Consider the following 21236-nt stretch of genomic DNA (forward strand, 5'->3'; position numbering starts at 1 on the left):
ATCCACAAAGTTTGCAAGAAAAATATGAGATATAAATTAATCTGTATATGATAACTTTATTTGTAATTATTTAAGCAACCTAATGTTCAGCTTTTGTCATGTGTGTGCGTGTGTGTGTGTGTGTGGGGGGGGGGGGGGGTTCAGATGAATGTATTTTCTTTTTGTTTTGCCTCTAGTGTTTCTTTGTATGGTTTGTGTGCCATGTATAAATGTGAGTTTGAGTCAGAGAAACTTTCAGTTTTGTCCATAAGTGAAGCTGTACAATAATCTCATATTCTGAGGCTACTACTTACAAGCTCTGAAGAAAGCAGTAACTATGAAAAACAAACACTGCCCAGGAAAACCTTTTCTCAAAACTAAAACTGCATATTATTATCAATATTATTATTATTATTATTATTATTATTATTATTATTATTATTATTATTACTAATATTATTAATATTATAGTTATTATTATTGATGAAGATTATACACATACTCTGTGATTTCAATGTTGTACAGTTTTGAACATCCTTATAATTTTTTTACCACCCAGGTGTGAGGAGGGTCAGCTTGCATCCTCCCCCTCATCACGGCGCAGATCAAGTGTTGGGACGAGAGGGGGCATGAGACGAGATTCTCTTGATGGCCGGTCATCTCTTCGGCAGCGCTCTCAGTCCCCCAACAGTCATGAAGCAAGCAGCTTTTCTCGACTTTCACCTGGAAAGTAGGTTGAGTGACAGCTTGTGGTAGTATCATTATTAGTTGCTCAAGGACTGCCAATCCACTGTATCCTGATATCTTACTTGATAATCAAGTAATGCACTCTTGTAATTCTAAAATTACTTAGGGTAACATTAGATTTCAAGTTGACTTTTGACAATCATATTAGGAAAATTGCTTCTCTAATTTCCCAGAATGATAGTCTGTTGAGAAAATGCAGGACTATTTTTAGTGACAATAATATTGTTTTAAACTTTTTATTTTCCTTCATCTTGGCCATTTTTAGTATAGTGGTCCAATTTGGATGTCGTCAACTCCATTTCACCTCAAACTTTAAGACTGTTCTTTTAACTTCATACTGCCTCAGCATGCAACTTTCATCATTATCAAAGGGTTGGTGCTTTGACCTAGTTTTTTTTAAGATTGTTAACACATTCCATGTGACCTGACCCACCGGTGGGTCAGGTGGTTTATTCCCTTGTTGTGGCCTGACCATAGCTGGGCACGATAACAGAAAACCTTATTCCCGATAACTGATAACTGATAATGGAAAACCTTATCGGTGATAACCGATATTGGTTAACTGGAGACACAAATATAGGCGATAACCGATAACCGATACCTGATATAAATCCACAATTACGATACTAGCTAGCGATAAGTCCGAAAGGCAAAAACCATACTCTACTGATATTTCAAATAAAAAACATAGATGAGTTCAAATTTTCATTATCTGTATTTTAGAAGACTTACAAAACTTGAAAACCACATGTTGATACGTACATATGGACGGTAATACAAGAAACGCCTGAACTGATGTTGTGTTATTTGGTGTCTTCTTCTTGAGTGTTTTATGGGGCTAGTTAGGCTGTGGGGCCACAGCCTCTAAAGCCCCGTGTTATTTGGCGTCCCCACCGTCAAAACAAACACATGGTCTTTCGTGAACTGCACATGCATAGACCTGTACAGTCTCACAAAGCTTTTTAACCGTAATTAAGAGTTGCTGGAAGGCTGAATCAGACATAGGCCTACAGTACCACTACCACCATCCTCGCTGTTTCTAGAACGACACTGTACGAGTTGTATTTATATGTACAGAGTGTCGTTCTAGAAACAGCAAGGATGGTGGTACTGTATGTCTGATTCAGCCTTCCAGCAACTCTTAATGTGTTAAAAAGCTTTGTGAGACTGTACAGGGCTACGCTTACTGGTCTGAACATGCGCAGTTCACAAGAGACCAGTGTTTGTAAACAAAAGAGCCAGCTTTTGATGATGGGACACCAAATAACACAACACCAGGTGCCTTCAGTACCATGGCATTCTCATAAACGAATATGGAATATCAAATTTGAGGCAGTGAATAATCATTTTTGGGGGCAAAGTTAAATGATTTTTCTCTTTGATATATTGATTTTTGAGTCTAACAAAAAAATAACCGAGTGTTTTAATGTTGCTGATCTAAGTATGAAATCTCTTCACCGAAGATATTTCATACCCCGAAGCTTTTTCATACAACACCGGGTGCCCGGGCCACGCATGCGCAGTAGGGAGGAGACTTTTTTTTTTTTTTTTTTTTTTTTTTTTTTTTTTTTAGGCGGAAAAAGTAGCGATTATCGCTAGTTTGGTTACAAAAGTAACGAAGATACCGATATATATTTAAATAAGTAGCGGATGGCCGGTAACCCGATTTTGTTATCAGCGATAAAGTATCGCGATAACTTATCGCGATAATTGATGAAGTACATGAGACTTACCGCAGGTCAGTTGAAATGTGCTTCGAATTTTGGGAAGCAAATCACTTCTGCTAGAAGGGAGCTTTCACATGAGATACGCTTTGCTGCCTCACACCACCAGACTTTAAAGAGTACGATCACCCACATGAAAAGTAAGTTACCATGTCCCGTCACTGAAAGTGCTTCAACCATATGACACTGCAAAGTGTAGGGCAGGAGTGGAGGGCATGTGAAAGCTCCCTTCTAGCAGAAGTGATTTGCTTCCCAAAATTCGAAGCACATTTCAACTGACCTGCGGTAAGTCTCATGTACTTCATCAATTTTATGTCAGCAAATCACTATTCTGCTAGAGGGCGCTTCCCCATGAGATTTTGAAGCCATGTGGGTGTCGTACTTTGACAGGTAGAGGGTACAGTTAGTTGGGAATGAGGGAAAAAATACAACCAAGACCCAAACTCCAATACATTAAATAGTCTACAAATCATGTACCTTGCCACAAGAATGATGACACCCCCATCTCAACCAAGGCTCAGATTCTACTGCAGAACAGCTTCTTGAAAAACATCGCGTTCCGAAACAATTTCCTTATCGTAATACTTGGCAAAAGTGTCCTTAGACCAGCCAGCCTTCGCCATGATGTGGGTGATTGGCACAGCCATGGCCTTGGCTTTTGATGCTGCAGCAGGACGAACACTGCCAGCCGAGTACTTTTCAGTGTCTACTCCCAACATACGAAGCACTTCTCTGAGCCATCTTGCAATTGTGTCTTTCGTCACAGGTTTGTGTGGCTTGATGAAGCTGATAAGCAAGGTTCCCGTTTCCTTATCCAGGCCACTTCTTAATTGTTCGATTCTTGTAATGTACATTTTCAATGTTTCACACACACACAACCTACAGTCCTTAGCATATGCTTTAAAGGTCACAGCCCGCACATTGAATTTTGGCCTACATTGTTTAATATTCCCCCCAGCCATACACAAATATAATCCTGTCTAATGCGGATGTCTCCCAACAGTAACAAATGTAATGTTTGCACTCTGGCAGCTTGTGTGAGGGCCATAAGCATTGCAAGTTTTAGCGTCAGTTCCTTAAGGGAAAGAGAGCACAATGGTTCCATAGTTCGTAGTTGATGGAGCACCAGCTGGACGTCCCAAGTCTCCGCATATCTAGGTGTTGAAGGCCTTAGGTTGAAAACTCCTCTTAAGAACCTGCTGACAATAGGGTGACTGCCTGCTCTGCAACCATCGACAACTATCCCCAGCGAAGATAGAGCTCCCCGTGCCATGTTAACAGAGTCATAGCCCATACCTCTGTGGAAAGTGTCAGACAGAAAGTTTACAATATCAGTTACAGTGGGAGTAAGGGGATTGATGTGCCATCTATTGCAAGACTGGAGCCACCTGTTGATATGTGGGCGGTACTGCTTCGCAGTTGAACCTCTCCAGGAGGCCATGAGAATGTCTGTACCTGCTGCAGAAATGCCTCGGTCTCGTAGCTGTTGCCGGACAAGAGACATGCCATCAGCCTGGTGTGTTTCAGGATGGGGTGCTCCTCCCCTGTGGATGGCTGACACAGTGTGTTCATCCCTCTCAGTATGAGGCGCGGTTCCTGAACGAGCATCCTGAGCAGAGTCCCCATCCACGGTTGGGATGGCCACACTGGCACAATCAACCATCCCCTTGCTGCCTCTGCTCGTATTTTGTGGAGGCATCTAGCAATCAGAGCAAAGGGAGGAAAGGCATAGATGAGTTCAAATTGAGACCAACTATTGAAAAAGCATCAAAGTGTTCTGCCTCTGGATCAGGTTTCCATGAGCAAAAACGAGGCACTTGTTTATTTAGTCTGGAAGCAAAGAGATCAATATTTGGGACTCCAAAGATCTGACAAAGGTCTCTAAAAAGATCCTCATTCAATTTCCACTCATGCCTGTCATTGAATGTCCGAGATGCAGCATCAGCCACCAGATTAGCTCTACCAGGCACATGGGAGCATGTAATCCAGACATCATTCAACGCACACCCATTCCAAATGTCAAGGCAGATGTCATTACACATTGCAGACTTCGTGCCACCCATCTCATTCACATAGTGAACTGCTGTAGTGTTATCACAAAACACCCTAACATGTTTTCCTTGAAGCTGATGTGCAAACGACTTTAGTGTCAGTAATATGGCTTGGAGTTCCTTCACATTGATGTGGAAAACTGCTTCCGTTAAGGACCATCTCCCATTGATTTGTTGATCATTTAAAGAACCACCCCAACCTAAATTTGAGGCATCAGTAAAAAGATCTATTTCAGTACCTCTCCGAAAAATCCTTCTGTATTCCACTGCAACGTTACATAACCACCACTGCAGATCCCTCTTCATATCCTGTGTGATGATCATCCATTTGTCAAAATTTCCGTTAACCTTCTTTAATGCCGAAACCTTTGCGGATTCCAACCTCCGATAGTGCAGTTTCCCCATTTCAACTGCTGGAATGGCTGCAACCAATTGCCCAATTACTTTGGCCACATCCCTGATTTTTGTTTTATCACAGTTAAGTAAGTCCTTGCAACTCTGAGCGATTTTCTGTTTCCTCCGTTCAGGCAATGTCACAGTCATCGTCTCTGAATCAATGACGTTCCCCAAATACTCCAAACGTCTAGAAGGCACCAAGACAGATTTCTCAGCATTGATACAGAAACCCATCTTACTAAGAAGTTCTACCGTGGCACGTACACTCTCATGACATCCCTCGAAAGAGCTGTGTGAAATAAGCGTGTCATCAATGAAACTCGTGATAATATGACCCATTTCTCTCAGTTTAGCAAAAATTGGTTTCATTAATTTGGTGAAAAGGCGAGGACCCTCTGCAACGCCATTGGGAAGACAGGTGAACTGATAGATTTTTCCTTGACATTTAAAGCACAGAAACCTTTGCTGCTCTTCCGCTAGAGTGACAGAATAGTATGCGTATCTAAGATCTACAGAGGCCATATAAGCATCTTTATTAATAAGCCAAATCGCTTGCTCAAAGTTTTCCATCTTGAAGTGTTTGTAAGGAATGTGCTGATTAAGTTTCTCCAGATTAAGGATCAATCTAAACCCTCCATCCTTCTTACGCAAGAAAATGGAGGAAAGGATTTGCCCTTCCTGTCTATGGGTTTCCTTAATCACCTTGAGCTCTAGCAGTTTCACAATATCCTGACAAATAATTGACTGTTCTTCTTCACTAAAAACATACTCAATATCCTCAGCAAACAAGGGACCAATGTCAGCTACAGAAATGTCAAGATGGCAATGGGCAACAATGTCCAGAATAATAGCATCACTTGTTATTGTATGCCACTCATTCACAAAGTATTGAAGTCTGCCAGCTTCAAATGTATGACCCACCTGATTTATTGCTGGGGATTGCTGCGTCCCCGGCCTCGCGAGTTTTTTGCCTCCGAGCCCTGCCGTGAGTAGGGCTGCCGGTGATCACTCCGGTGTCCATATGTCCGCTGTCCATAAGGGTGGAACTTGGATGCCAATCCTTTGTAGGGGAACTTTCTGAAGGAGCCTCTGACCTTCCCCGCACCAAATTTCCAAGTGGGTAGCGGTTTCTTCATAATGATCTTGTTCTTCAGCTTCTCAGAGTCCTCAATGTTCTTGGCAGATTGGGACACGTCATCACCAAACAAAAATCTAGTCATAGGCACCTTGTCAGAGCACAGGTGAGAGTACCTCTGATTAATCTCGCGCTTGATGACGAAGCGACGGGCCAGATTGTTCCTATGGTTGGCATGACCAAGCAATGCCAGAGCACCATTCAGCATGCCTACTTCATGGGCCACATCTGGACGGCCATCCTGGGCAATCCTATCCAGCACTGTGAGGGACTTAGTCAGAATAGTGGCAGCTTTGATGATGTCCTTGCTTACCTCTTTCATGCAAAAATCCCCCTTTTTGGCATCTGCCTTCAGCGCATCCAAAACTTGCGAGTTACAATCTACAGGAGCCAAAGCGTGACAGTTACCGGGCCTCCTGGCAGAGTCATCATCCAAAATCTCCTTGTACTCCTCGTCTCGCAAGCCGTTGTCGAACACATGGTTCACCATGTCTGCGACCTGCTTGTCAATGTCAACAGAAACATCGTCCACAGGTCCGTAAGTCTTGGCGCACTGCAGGAGGACACTACCTGGCACAATGTCATCTTGAGAGTCATCATCACTAGACACACGATGGTCAGGCGACTTAAACCCAGAAAACCCTGCGGCCGAACCAGAACAAGGCACCTCCACGGGCGTGTTTACACTGTCAAGGGTGGCGGAGACATCAGCGCCCCCGCCAGTAGCCCCGCTGCTCTCCTTCAACTTCTCCACATTGCCCCGCAAGGCAAGCAAAGTGTTCATCAGCAGCTTCCAATCCGGAGCACTAGCTTCCTCCCGTGAGGTGGAAGGCAGAGAGAGGTTAGGTGGAGGGGCAGATTCGCCTCCACTGCCAGTCACGTGATCCCGGGCATGCTGTCGGCTCTTTCGTGAACAATCCCGGTGGGAAGAGCCGCTCCTGGACGCAGATGAGCCTCCCATATGCGAGGATTCTTTCCTCACATCCTTACTACGGCCAGGGGTTACCTCCGTGCCCGACAGCCGAGTACCGTGGGCACCGCTCGGGACATCAGACATGGCGGTGTGAGGTGGAGTCCTCGAGTCAGCTCAGCAGCAGGTAGGGAGTCGTAAACTCCACATGTGCACCCGGATGGGCACTCACCAGTCCTCGAGGCAGCTCACCAGCAGGCAGGGAGTCGTAAACTCCACGTGTGCACCCGGATGGGCACTCACCAGTCCTCGAGGCAGCTCACCAGCAGGCAGGGAGTCGTAAACTCCACGTGTGCACCCGGATGGGCACTCACCAGTCCTCGAGGCAGCTCACCAGCAGGCAGGGAGTCGTAAACTCCACGTGTGCACCAGGATGGGCACTCACCCGCTCCTACACGGGTAACAGGTGGTGTTGCAGCCAGCTCCTAAATGGATAACAGGCTGTGGCGAAGCCTTGCCGCTCCAAAAAGGATAACGGGATGAAGGCCGCCAACTCTTGACTCAGGGTAGATGAACAGCGGGAGCAGCACGTCTGGTCAGCGTGAAAACAACTCAGCAACTGGTGGTGTGAGGCAGCAAAGCATATGTCATGGGGAAGCGCCCTCTAGCAGAATAGTGATTTGCTGACGTAAAATGCCCAGTTATGGGCCTGACCCACCGGTGGTCATTTTGATGCTAATTACTATCCTCCTAATTATCCAATATAGGATCCACCTATTAATATTTTTTTGTATTAAAGATTCTCTTTCTATGGATAAGGCATTAAAGAAAGGTAGTCAATAAAAATAATACTGTTTGTTGACCATTAAACCATTTCAATTTTACCTTGAATTGAGACTATTATGAAATATGGTAAATTACATTTATTTGTGTTTGTTTTTTAAACTTGAGTGGTTGAAAACTATTTTTTTTCTCAAATATCCCCTATAGTTTTCCATCATAGAGTATAAATATCGAGAAAAAAAACCATCACATTTTCAAGAAAAAAAAGAGAAAATTATTCTTCCTGTTCATGACAAATAACTATCCTTGGCGTGGAACACATAATGAATAAACAAAAGATGTGCATTCCCATATTTTGAGTTCATTGTTCTTCCTTTGCATGATATTAGCCATGATGTTCCACACTGAAGCAATCCAGGCACATGAATGGACTACTACCCTCAGCCAGCACAAAAGGTTGACACTTTCTTTGACCTTTTTGCTGCAATTTTCCATCCTTCGTTCAATGAGGAGTCATAGTTTGAAGATGGATTGTAGAATTCACAACAAGAATCTTCATCACCAGAGCCACATTCTGGAATGACACTCTTCGCCTTCTTCGCAGTAGACAAATTGATGGGTTCCATTACCAGTAAAAAAATACAAGTAGAATTGGTTAATTTACTGTATTGTAAGGCAATAAGTTGAACAATTGTAATAACAAATCATATACAGTACCCTCTCGAGTTTCGTGCTATCCGAGTTTCGCGATCCACAAGTTTCGTGGTTAGTCCTAAATTCTTACCATCCCGACTTTCGCGCATTATCATCCCGACTTTCGCGCTGCTTTGACATGTATGGGTCACGTCTACTTACCATCGGCGTCACACACGCTACCTTTAACCCGTCCGCTGCAATTGGCATGGATTTCGCCTTCACTGGTAGTCTGGTAACATACACTCCCAGGTCTTTCTCTGCCTCTGTGGTGGATAGTGGAGTGTTTCCCATATGGTATTGGTATGCTGGATGTGCTGGACTTTACATTTTTCTTCATTGACTTGTAGCAGCCACTTTTTGTTCCACTCCTGTAGCTTGGTGATGTCTTCTTGTAGGAAATCCGCAGTCAAGGGGTTAAAGGTAGTATCACACTGGACGTTTTCCTCCAAACAAACATTGTGGCTATGGCAAGAGAGAGAGAGAGAGAACGGGTCGGTTTGAAGCCGCAGTTGAATGTGGCTGCCTTACAATTGGCTGACAGTTCTGAAAACACGCTTGTGATTCGCTAGGAGTCCGATGACGTCATCGCCGACGCTCACCCTATCAGCGGCTTCACTGCCTTAACGCGGTGTCACAATGGCCGTTTTCATCCAACCGTTGGGGCTACGGGCAACACCCATACGCCCAACCGGGAGCGAGTTCACAGTTTTTTGTAAGCTGATGTCACACAGGGCTTTTTTCTTCCCACCGCGTTGGCGCCACCTAGGGCAACCGGCAACTCCAACTTTTCCTGGTGTGCGTCACACACGGCCAAGGTCAGTTGCCCATATCCACATCCACAACGTAAACAAAGCACTTGCCCAGTATCAACATGGCGTCGTCTGCTAAAGTAAGGGCTTGTGCTGCCATTACCCAAGTTATGGACTTGTTGCTGCAGCTAAATGGAAGGAAAAAACAGTTGTGGGTGTGGCATGCCTGTGGTTCCTCTGTGCCAGTTCTCATTGTCACCACTGTGCGTGCGCGGCCAACCCACCCATCTTGACTTAACCACATAAACATATGGAGCGAATAACAACAAACACACACACACACACACACACACACACACGCACACACCAGACTCATTAGGAACCATTGCAGATGTTTCTGACAAACTGAAATGACTTCACCATTTCTTAAGTGTGTTAGAACGTATTTGGTGAGTGGCTCACATGAACCAAACCTAGCTCTTGGCAAGAAGAGACCATCAGGCCCCACCGGGAAGAAGCCTACCGGCGCAATAGGCCGTGACGTAAAAAAAATAAAAAGTTGTCTTTAACACTGCTCTCTTCATAATTATCATTGGGTATGTTTGGTTTATATAAACCACTCACCAGATATATATAGGTTCTAACACACTCTAGGAAATGGCGAAGCCATTTTTGTTTGTGAGAAACATCTGCCATGGTTCATGATGAGTCTGGTGTGTGTGTGTGTGTGTGTGTCTTTGTTGTTACTCGATCCACGTGTTTATGTGGTTGGAGTCTAGATGGGTGGGTTGGCCGCTCATGCGCAATGGTGACAATGAGAACTGGCACGGAGGACCCACAGACACGCCACACCCACAACAGCTTCTTCCTGCCATTTAACTGATGCAACAAGTCCATAACTTGGGTAATGGCAGCACAGACCGCAGCAGCCCTTACTTTAGCATACGACGCCATGTTAATACAGGGCAAGTGCTTTGTTTAAGTTGTGGATGTGGATACAGGCAACTGACCTTGGCCGTGTGTGATGCACACCCAGAAAAGTTGGATTTGCCGTTGCCCAAGCTGCCGCCAATGCGGTGGGAAGAAAAAGGCCCAGTGTGACACCAGGTTACAGACAACCGATAACTCACTCCGGGATGGGCGCATGGGCGTTGCCAGTAGCCACAATGGTTAGAGGAAAACAGCCAGTGTGACACTGCCCCAAGGTAGTGAGGCCGCTGACCGGGTGAGCGCTGGCGATGACGTCATCAGACTCCCAGCGAATCACGAGCGTGTTTTCAGAGCTCAGCCAATTGTAAGGCTTCATCTGTGTCTTTAAAATGACCTGTTCTCTCCTCCTGTTTTCTTCCTCTTTCCAAGGTACGTATTTTGAGATAACAAGGGAGTAAAGGAGGAAAAAAAAGTGAGTTCCGAGGGGCAGCATGAGCCAGTTATAATAGTGCCACTATAAACAGTTGCCTGCATCATGACGGGCTCGGGGCCGACCATCAGGCCCAAATGGATAGTCTACCGGCACCATAGCCCACGTAAAAAAAATAAAAATCTTAACGGGTTGGAACAGATAAGCACTTTTTCAGTGTTTTCAATACCTCGAGTTTCGTGATCCTCGAGTTTAGCGCTATACCTTCGGAACGAAGCGAGCGCGAAACTTGAGAGGGTACTGTACAGTAGCTTATATTTATACATATGCACAGAAAAGCCATCTTGATGGCCTGCCCCCATGTGGGTCAGGCTTTCTGCCAGGAGCATTTACGCTCCATAAGCCGCCAGCATAAGACCCACCTCCTCTCTGTTCGGTGGCTACCAGCAAACTGGAGATATTCACATTCAAATCATCGCAACACTATGGCGGCGGGGTTGCTGCCAGCTGCAAGATATGTGTTAATAATAATGAGCACCTTCCTCACAATGCATTACTGGCTCAATTTCAGCCAATTCATCGTACACGCCACAGTTAACAATTCAATGAGTATGCTCTTCAACAGTTATTTTGCACAACTAATCAGTTTTCCTGTTCATTTATCCCTAATTTGATTAGAATGTGGAATGTACAGTGGAACCTTGGTTCACAAATTCAACTCGTTCCTGAAGGCCGTCAACACCTGAAATGTTCATGGACCGAAGTTACCGTATTTCCTGCCATATAAGACACACTTTTTTCATTTTTAAAAAAAGGAGATACGAAAATTCACCTTGCGTCTTATATGCCGATGGTTAGGTTTTGGTAGGCCTAGGCCCCTAGGGGTTATTGTTACTGGTACGAAACCAACACCTAAAACACCTGTTTGACACAATAGTTCCCAGATGTCCCAAGAATGAAATATACCACATTTTTGTGGCGAATAATGCGCACTTCTTTCACTCAGAAAATGCCAAAAAGTTACCCCTGCATGGTATACGCCGAAGGTACAAATACTGATTGATTTAAATAATGAATAATGTGATGCAATAGAAAAGGAAAGTGTGAATAAGCAGAAGGGAGGAGGACATGCAAAGCAATAAAAACATACAGGTCACAAAAAGAAGACGCGCCACACATGGGAGCCAAGGCGCGGCATGAACATAAAACACAACACCGCCGCGAAGCGCAAGTCACCAGTGTGCTGGATACCATGGCAATAATAGTTTAAGCGGCTATTACACGGGAATAATAACATGGCTTTCGACCTAAACGCTCATGTGAATCGCAACTCATTACTACATATCACGACATTACGAGGCTACTTGACCAACGTGACATTAAACAAATTGACACTATTGTTTTAGATTTTGCCAAAGCCTTCGACAAAGTTCCGCACAAAAGACTGACATTAAAATTGAAATACTACGGTATTTCAGGACCTATTCTTCACTGGATCACTGCATTTCTTAATAACAGGACTCAGCTTGTTCTTGACGGACCTTCATCTGACACTGTCCCTGTTTATTCAGGTGTCCCACAAGGCACCGTTCTAGGTCCCCTTCTTTTCCTCCTGTACAGTAACGATCTTCCACTGTCAACACCTAACTCTTCCACTAGACTAATTTGCCGATGATAGTTTACTGTTTAGAGCAGGAAAGACTAGTGACGACTGCAGACTACTACAAAACGACTCGGACGCCCTCGAGTGGTGGAAGCGCACCTGGCAGATGCACCTCCAACCAGACAAATGCAAACTATGAAGATTCACCAGAGCTCACAACCCCATCCATCACACTTACACCCTCCATAATTCAGATTTAGAATCAGTTCACACACACAAGTACCTTGGTATCCATCTCTCAACTAACTTGAAATTCAACACTCACATAGACCATATCAGTGCCACAGCCAATAGAACACTGGGGTTCCTGAGGAGGAATTTACATAACTGCACACCTGACATTAAACACATAGCTTATGACACACTTGTGAGACCAACACTGGAATACTGCTCCACGGTGTGGGATCCTTACACACACACAAACATTGATAGGTTAGAACAAATCAACACCAAGGCGGCTAGGTTCATTACAAACAATTACACTCGAACGCCTGGCATCACAACATGGATCAAACAACAGATAACATGGAACCTCTCTACATACGCAGACAAGCACAAACAAATACACAATCACTTGTCACCACAACACATCAACACTAACAATTACACTTGATTCACTTCCCTCCCCTGCACACCCGTCCCCCCAACAGCCAACACAAATATGCGTGTTGTGCACCTGTGCGGGTGCCCTGCGCATTATTCATCCAGATCCAGATCCAATATGGTTTCCTGTTCCCTTTATATTTTTCACTTAGTCTTTTTCCAAAGTCTTCATCAACTCTCTTCTTACTCTCTTTTATTGCTTGTTTTAATTTAATTTTGCATTCTCTATATTTCTTTTTCCTTTCCCTTTTTATTTGCTCAGTCACATTTCTTTCTTGAGTTTTCTTAAAAAGTTCCCTTTTCTCCTTTTCTATCCTCCTTATCTCTTCTTTCCACCATGAATTTCCTTTTCTTTTTCCATCTCTCACCACTTTCATCCCTACCATCTTTTTTTTTTGTAGTTACCATTATTTCTTTAAATGTTCCAAAAACTTTTTCAATATTTTCAATGGCCACTGCCATTTCACATTTATATTCATCTTTTATTTCTTTTTCCTGTAACTTTTCTGTTTTCAGTGTTTTCTTTTTTACTTCACCTTTCTTTTCAAGCACCCACTTTTCTTTCAGGTTCAGTTCACCATATATATAGGGTGAGGTGGACGCAACCCGTACTACTAGTGGGAAAAATATTCATTAAAAATCTGTATTTGCCCTAACAGGCAAAACAAAGAGTGCATAATACTCCTCAGGAAATGGGCTTCCTCTATGAGTATCTGTTGAGCTTCCCCAGAGAAAAAAAATTCTCCATAGGAAGGTTTTATTTTTTTTTTCAGTTGCTGTACAGCTTGTGACCAGGGGTTCACGGTTCGTACAACGAGGTGTTCACAGCCCGCACTTTATTTATTTATTTATTTATTTATTTATTTATTTATTTATTTTTTTTTTTAAATCAGGCTTTGCACCAAGACTCAAACCCAAATTCCTAAAGTAATCCTTAGGCTGTGGGCTTCCTTTGAGGTATCAGTTTAGATTGTTTGGACTTCCAATTCTGCAAGTGATGACAGTGTTTTAATTCATAATTTTTAGGTGGTTTTCTATGCTTGTCAACTGTAACCAGGCTTTACAATAACATTTTGCGTCCTCTAGCTGTACAACTTGTGAACTTCTCACATGTTTGTTTACAGGATTCCCACGAACACAAAAACTCGGCACAACAATATCTTTCCATGCAAATATCTTTTCAGTATGATCATATTTGCTATGGAAACCTTCACCAGCAAATTCAAGACATATTCACAATCACCATACACTATACTATGAGGCGAGAAAATTGCATCAGACAACTCGAAAATTAAAAAACTCGCCTAGCATTTTGAGGCGTGAAGTTTGCAGCACAAGATAGCTGCATCAGCTGTTGGGGTCCCATTTTCTTTCTTCTGTAGGAAGGGAGACTCTCCTCGATGTTTTGATTCGACAAGACGGTCTTTGTACGTCTCGTGACCGTGTACGAGTTATGTCCACCTCACCCTATGTATATGTATTGAGAGAGAGAGAGAGATTGTTTTTATCCCCCCATTTTTATTCCTCTCCATACTTTACAGCCACAGCCTTTTATTTCTCATATCCATATCTGCTCTGCTTTGTTGGGTGTATATCATCTCTTTATTTTCCCTTGTAGCCCTTTCTTGGATCTCAATAATAATAATAATAATAATAATAATAATAATAATAATGATAATAATAATTTTAATTGAAATATGTAAAATCATAGTTATCATGAAAACAGACGAATGTTTTTATGAATTGATTATATTCATTAATAAAAAAAAGAATATGCAAGGAAGCTAATGTGTGATAGGCTGCAATGGAAAAGGGCAACTTTCCACAGGTATGGCAGCTGCAGAGAGGCCCCAAACCCTATTGATCTCTTAACTACAATGAATTACTTACTCATCTGCAAGTGGGTTTGAGGATGGAGTATAGTAGAATATTTGGAGATGCTAGAATATCTGGAGACAGCATTGTGCTCATGCACTGGTGCCCAGCGAGATGTCAAGCACACAACTCATTCACTTGTGGCTCACCGAGCCACCTGCCACCTACCTTTAAGGGGCACACCTAAGCCTCTTTCACTCAGCTATCCCAGCAACATGATTGCTACAAATCCACAGACCTGGTTTCAAATCCTGGCCTGGGCAGCTGGTGTGCAACCTGTTCAGCTTTTCATTCTCCCTTTTGGGCTGGTTGATAAGTGGGTAGCTGGGAAAATATGGAGAAGGTTAACTGTGGTAACCCTGATATCAAACCATCCCTATGTCCAGGGATAGTGGGATATTTCCTGCCACAGGCTCCTGCCAGTAGGCTTTCTTGATGGAGCTTGCTGGTCAGCCCCAACCTGTTATGGCGTAGGAGAGTATTTTATAGTATGACCACCATCTTGGTGGTCATACTCACATCTTGGTGGTGAGCCCCCCAGAGCTCATTTTTAATCTTCTTAGAGTTAATCTAGAGTCTGAGGCGACAGATGATATTCAGGACAGCATGTGTGTAATCTTAGGCCACTCAGCTTAAGAGCCACACCGCTTTAGCATATGCCCCCAACTTTACATTACTGTACTTCCATCTGTCTTTCTTTAAAGTGAAGCACAACATTATACGCCATTTTATCATTTGCCATATGCTTTTCGTGTATAAGCATTTTATTTAATTTAATGTCATGTGACATTTCTTTTCCTCATAATCTTGCAGAGATGTAAGTAAACTCAACCCTTAGCTATCATGTGTTCAGCTGATGCATTTTATTGCTGTCACACATACCAAAGAATCTGCCCTAATACCTTCATTGTGCCCAATATGACTGTTATAGTGCACCAATATCAACTCATTTACACCACAGGAAAGTCTAATTCATCAATTTAGGATGTAAATGTAATGAAAAATAGCCAAGTGTTTGTGAGTGTCAGTGCTGACCCGTTAGGTAGCTTAGGTTAGGTTAAGTTAGGTTTGGTTAGTATAAATTTATTTGGCAAGTGGTGTAGGGCTGTGAAAATACACAGCGCAGGACAGGACAGGGCGGCGGCGGCGGTGGTGGCCCACTACACAGGCCGGTGTTGGGAGAAATACCTCCTCACAGAAATAAGTCGCTCTGCTGTCCACCATGCATAGGGAAATAGACAGCAGGAAAAACATTAATTTGCCTGGTTTTCTTCCAGTTTGCCCACTTGTGATCTTTGTGAGCGGTGAGTGAAACATAGAAACAGTAAGCAAGTTAAATGCTATTTTGCAGCGGTAGCGGCAGATGCACGATAGGCATCAAAAAGTCAATAATTTTATTAGTGATTTAATGATTTGTGACAGAAACAGTTAGCAGATTATTTCATAACACACCAAAATTTACTCCAGAAAAAGAGAATAAAGTTTTGTCTGCCACTGCGAGATTGCCGGACTTATAAAATTTTACCCATACCCGTAACAATACAGTCCTCCTGCAGGGCCCCACTGCCAACCTGGCAGCCTCAGTGCCTCGCAGTCCATTGCCAAGTGTGCTGTGTGGCTATACAAACAACGTGCAGACAACATACATAATAAAAACTATATACCTACGTTTATTAGTCTTGTCGGTATTAATACCGGTATACGTATTTTTAAATTTCTGCTGCTTTTAACGGACTTTCAGCACTAACGGACTAAGTTTTCCCAGTTAGTCCGTTATATCGAGGGTTTACTGCAGTATATTTAATGGATGAATCAAGATTACACCACAGAGTTTAATTTATCTGGAAAGGTAGTGTCTGCTTCTTACATGGGTGGACTGGGCTGTGAGTATTTAAATAACATTGAATATTTCAATATACAGTAAACCGTCAGTACAATGGACTAATTGGGGGTAGCTTTGTCCGTTAATGCTGAAAGTCCATTATAAGCAGTGGAAATTTAGAAATATGTATAATACCGATAAACCTAATAAACATAAGTATATATTTTTTTATTGTGTATGTTTTTACACGTCTGTATAGCCACACAGCACACTTGACAGCTGACTGTGAGGCACTGAGACTGGCAGGTTGGGAGTGGGGCCCTGTGGGGGGACCGTATTGTTATGGGTATGATACGAGTATCAGACATATACTACACCAAGTCCCCAATTTAGAGGCGATGTCCATTTCCCCAAATTTGCTTGTAGTAAAACAGAAATTTGTTAATATATGTGAATTTTCCCATTTAATTCCGTTATAGACATTGACATGCGTTCCTGTGCGCTCCCCAAAAGTTCACCCATTTCAAAATCCAAGACTTAAAATAATAGAAGAGAATACCTGAACAACTTTGAATCATTTAAATGTATTAAATTTGGAAAGAAACATTAACTAAAAAAATAATAATGTGCGTACTTATATGATACCAGTGCTTCAAATTTTGGTGTGTGTGTGTGTGTGTGTGTGTGTGTGTATGTGTGTATTTACCAAGTTGTATTTACCTAGTTGTGACATACAGGACAGCGGGAGGTACTGTCCTGTCTCCATATCCGCTCTTGTCCAACTTTTCCTTAAAATTATGAATGTTTCTTGCACAAACCACCTCCTCCTCCAGCCTATTCCATAGCTCAATGCTTCTGTTTGGGAAACCAAACTTTTTCACATCTCACCTACATGTGGTCGCCCTCAACTTCATTCTATGTCCTCTCGTTTCTCTTTCGTTCCACACACACAGGTCCTCTCTGTCCAAATGCTCCACTCTGCTCGCCACCCTGTACACCACTATCTCTCCTCATGAGTCCGATCTCTAAGTTCCGGTACCATCTTAGTTGCCACTCTCAGCACTCTTTCCAGCTTTCTTATGTTCTCCTTTTCATGAGGAGACCAGACCACTGCTGCATACTCCAACCTTGGCTTTATCATTGTAACTATTATTTTCTTCATCATCTCCTCGTCCAAATACACAAATGCCATCCTTATGTTCCTCAGCAAATTTATAGTTTGTCCCGTTATCCTGTTGATGTGTTTGTCCAGTGACATGTTCTCTGAGAGTCACTCCCAAATTTTTTTATTTCACTCCTCTGCATATTATCTCACTTCCCATCTTATAATCATATTCACATCTTCTACCACTCCTACCAAACTCTATTTTTTTTACATTTCCCAAGGTTGAACTCCATCTGCCATGAACCACTCCACTCCCATATTTTATCCATGTCCCTCTGCAATGCCTCACAGTTCTTCACCCCATTCACTCGTCTCAATAGCTTTACATCATCTGCAAACAAACTCACATAGCTGGTCACTCCGTCCACCATATCATTTATATAAACAGCAAACATTATTGGCGCCAACATCGAACCTTGTGGGACCCCTCTCATCACAGGGCACCAGTTGGAAACCTTGTCCCTGATTATCATCTTCATTTCCCTGTTAGTTAGGAAGTCCTCCAGCTATTTAATCAGTCTACCACCCACTCCACCCCTATTTTTAATTTTCCAAATTAGTCTTCTGTATCGTACTTTATCGAATGCCTTTTTCAAATCCAGGTACACTCCATCCCCCCAGCCTTCTCTCTCTTGTATTAAATCTGTCACCCTTGAGTTATAACACAACAAGTTGGTGACACAAGATCTCCCTCTCCTGAATCCAAACTGGCAACCCAAGATAATTTTCTCACTTTCTAAGAAATCCGACCACCTGTTTTTAACCACTCTCTCGCATATCTTCACAACCACACTAGTGAGTGATACCGGTCTGTAATTTAATGGGTCCTCTCTCTTTCCTCCCTTAAAAATTGGTACTATGTTTGCTCTCTTCCAATCTTGTGGCACCCTTCCTTCACTCAGGGAGGTGCTCATTATGGAGTGCAGTTTCTCTGCAAGTTGCTCACTACATTCTTTCAAGATCCACCCTGATACTCCATCCGGCCCTGTCGCCTTTCTTACATCCAGCTTGTTCAAGCTTTCCTTGACCTCCTGCACCATTAACTGTATCTCCTGCATAACCCTTCCTCTTTCTTGGCCCGGTGGCTGTACAAATTCATCTTTTGTGAAAACTCTATGGAAGCTGTTGTTCATCACTTCTGCCATCTCTGCTGAGTCCTCATATGTAGTTCCATCCATTTTCAGTTTATCGATTGTTTCTCTATTCTTTAATTTGCCGTTCACGTGTCTATAGAATAGTTTGGGTTGGTCTTTGCACTTGTCGATTATATCTTTTTCATATTTCCATTTTTCTTCTCTTCTAATCTTTGTATATTCATTCCTTGCTTGTTTGAAATCGTTCCACGAGTTGATTCTTCTTCGTCTCCTCCATCCCTTCCAAGCTTCCTCCTTTCTCTTTCTAGCTGCCTCGCATCTTTTGTTAAACCACTCCTTTTTACCAACATCCTTTTTGGTTACCTTAGGGACATATCTATTTTCGGCTTCCTTGCATAGTTTTAAAAACTCTTCCCACTTATCCTGTGTACTCTTGGCTTTGTACAACCCACTCCAATTTGTATTTTCAAAAAAAGTTCTCATGCTAACAAAGTCTGCCTTACAGTAGGTACTTCTCACAATTTTGTGATCCTCTTTTCTGTCAATCATTCTCTTTACTTTTAATTCAAATTCCACAACCGCATGGTCACTCTTTGCTAATGGACAATCTACCTCATGATTTTCTATTACTTCCGGCTCCTTGCTAAGTACCAGGTCTAGTCTTGATGCCTCGCCTTCTTTCCCGAATCTAGTATGTTCCTTAATTCATTGAGTCAGTACATGTTCCATTGCCAGTTACAGGAATCTTCCTCCCCACGACTCTTCTGTTCCCAGCGTCTGCCAATCCTCCCATTCTACCTCTTTGCAATTAAAATCACCCATTATAATTATTCTCGCACGCTCTCTCAACATTCCATCCAGGCAACTCACCGTGTCTTGTATCATTTGTTCATATTTTCAAACCTTCCATGCATTGGTTCTTGGTGGCACATACCCTACTACATGCTGCCTCCTTCCTTCAGCACCCACAATTTTCACTTTCAGTACCTCTACCAAGCCTCCACCCTCAATCACCTCCACCCTAATGCCTTTCCTTACCATCAACATCACACCTCCTCCCTGTTTTCTCTTTCTGTCTCTCCTCCATATGTTGTATGCACCTTTTCCAATCCCCACCACTTCAATTGGGTCATACAACTTAGTTTCCGTCAGCCCCACAATATCAGGTTCTTTGTCTCTCAAATAGTCGTTAAACTCTATCCACGATGACACTATTCCATTGATATTCGTATATGACACTTTCCATCCTTCCTCCTTTTCTGTAAGATTTTTTTCTCTCCTTTCTCTTGTCACCATGAACCACTTACTCACTTTCATATCCATTACTCTCCCAACAAACTCCTTCTCTTCCGATTTCTTCTCATTTAAATCACGAACCTCACTTCTAAGTTCATTCAACTTGTCTCTCTCTTGTTCATTCAGATCTCTTCTCAGCCACATAATTTTGGTATATTCTTCTCCCACTAGCTTCCAAGCTCCTGCCAGGGCCTCTTCTGCTTCGCTCTGTGCCTTAACCCTTTCCTTGTGCGCAGTGCGGACGCGACTATCCCCTCAGGCGCAGTCGGGCAGCCCAATGGGGGGTCTCTTTTAACCCCTGTATCTCAAAAACTATTCATTACAGCTAAAAACCAAAAACACCATTGGAAAAAGGAGGTCCAGATCTATAGGAGTCGGTTATGTATGCCTTTCTTGCGAACGTACATGCACGTTCAGGGAGTGTTGAATGTTAACACTTACGTCGGTGCGTGCGGGATGATCAGCCATATTGAGGGAACTGCGGATATCTCTCCTTCAGATTCTGGCAAGGGAGTATTGCCAACTGCAATATTTACAACTATTTGGTCAAAGAATCAGTCAGGTGATAGGTGAAGCTATGCAAAAATGCCGCTATATTGGGCAAGAACATCCACCAGTTACTCGTCCGTAGATTTGCCGCGCTAGGCTGATATGATTTTCCACCAAATTTAGCGAAGAACCCACTCAATTGGCAATCCTGTGTTGTGAGAATTAGTGTTGGAACACTCTCATACGCGGGAGATTTGAGTGCGGGTGGAGCTCGCAGCGAGCGTTTAGCACCACCAGCAAATACGCCTAACCCTCGCTGCGAGTGTTTATCAATGAAAGGGTTAAATCGTATCCTAATTGGTCTATCTCTTTCGCCAATGTATTTTCCAATCCTATGACAGTCATCTATTTCTTTCACCAGGTCTCTTCCTGTACCCTCTGCATGATTTTCTTCACTACATCTTTCAAGTTGTTTTCCCTCGCAGGTTTGTTTGGGGTCTTCTCCTCCTTGACACCGAACACAATGACACTCTTCTTTTTCTCAACCGTGCCTCTTACCAGTGCCTCATTTTCTTTGATTACCTTCACCACCTTCTCAGCCATCCTCTCCTTCAACTGCTCCTCCACAATCTCCTTAAAGCTCTGTACACTCCCACTTTGCATCATCTCTCCACCATTGTCAACTTTCTGTTCCAAATT

The 21236-nt window shown here is 43.0% G+C and overlaps 2 protein-coding genes and 1 pseudogene across 2 annotated transcripts in view; 1 reads left to right on the forward strand and 2 right to left on the reverse strand.

Annotated features, from left to right (window-relative positions):
- Nucleotides 1-21236, forward strand: part of LOC127000057 (serine/arginine repetitive matrix protein 2-like) — an 89498-nt gene that overhangs the window by 53106 nt on the left and 15156 nt on the right. Inside the window, exon 4 of the mRNA XM_050863470.1 lies at nucleotides 539-709. Coding sequence (XP_050719427.1) covers nucleotides 539-709 — 171 coding nt within the window. The remainder of the gene's footprint in view (nucleotides 1-538; nucleotides 710-21236) is intronic.
- Nucleotides 726-4157, reverse strand: LOC127000059 (uncharacterized; annotated as a pseudogene).
- On the reverse strand, nucleotides 4014-7089 carry LOC127000058 (uncharacterized). The gene is made up of 2 exons (XM_050863471.1): nucleotides 5819-7089; nucleotides 4014-4149 (listed from the first exon to the last, which is right to left on the reverse strand). The coding sequence occupies exon 1, from the start codon at nucleotides 7087-7089 to the stop codon at nucleotides 5824-5826; it is 1266 nt and encodes a 421-aa protein (XP_050719428.1). The 3' UTR covers nucleotides 4014-4149; nucleotides 5819-5823.

Source organism: Eriocheir sinensis, chromosome 17 (assembly GCF_024679095.1).
Source record: "Eriocheir sinensis breed Jianghai 21 chromosome 17, ASM2467909v1, whole genome shotgun sequence".
NCBI classification, from domain to species: domain Eukaryota; kingdom Metazoa; phylum Arthropoda; class Malacostraca; order Decapoda; family Varunidae; genus Eriocheir; species Eriocheir sinensis.

Coding starts and splice junctions, on each gene's coding strand:
- LOC127000058 (XM_050863471.1), bottom strand. CDS start 7,089: ATGTCTGATGTCCCGAGCGGTGCCCACGGTACTCGGCTGTCGGGCACG.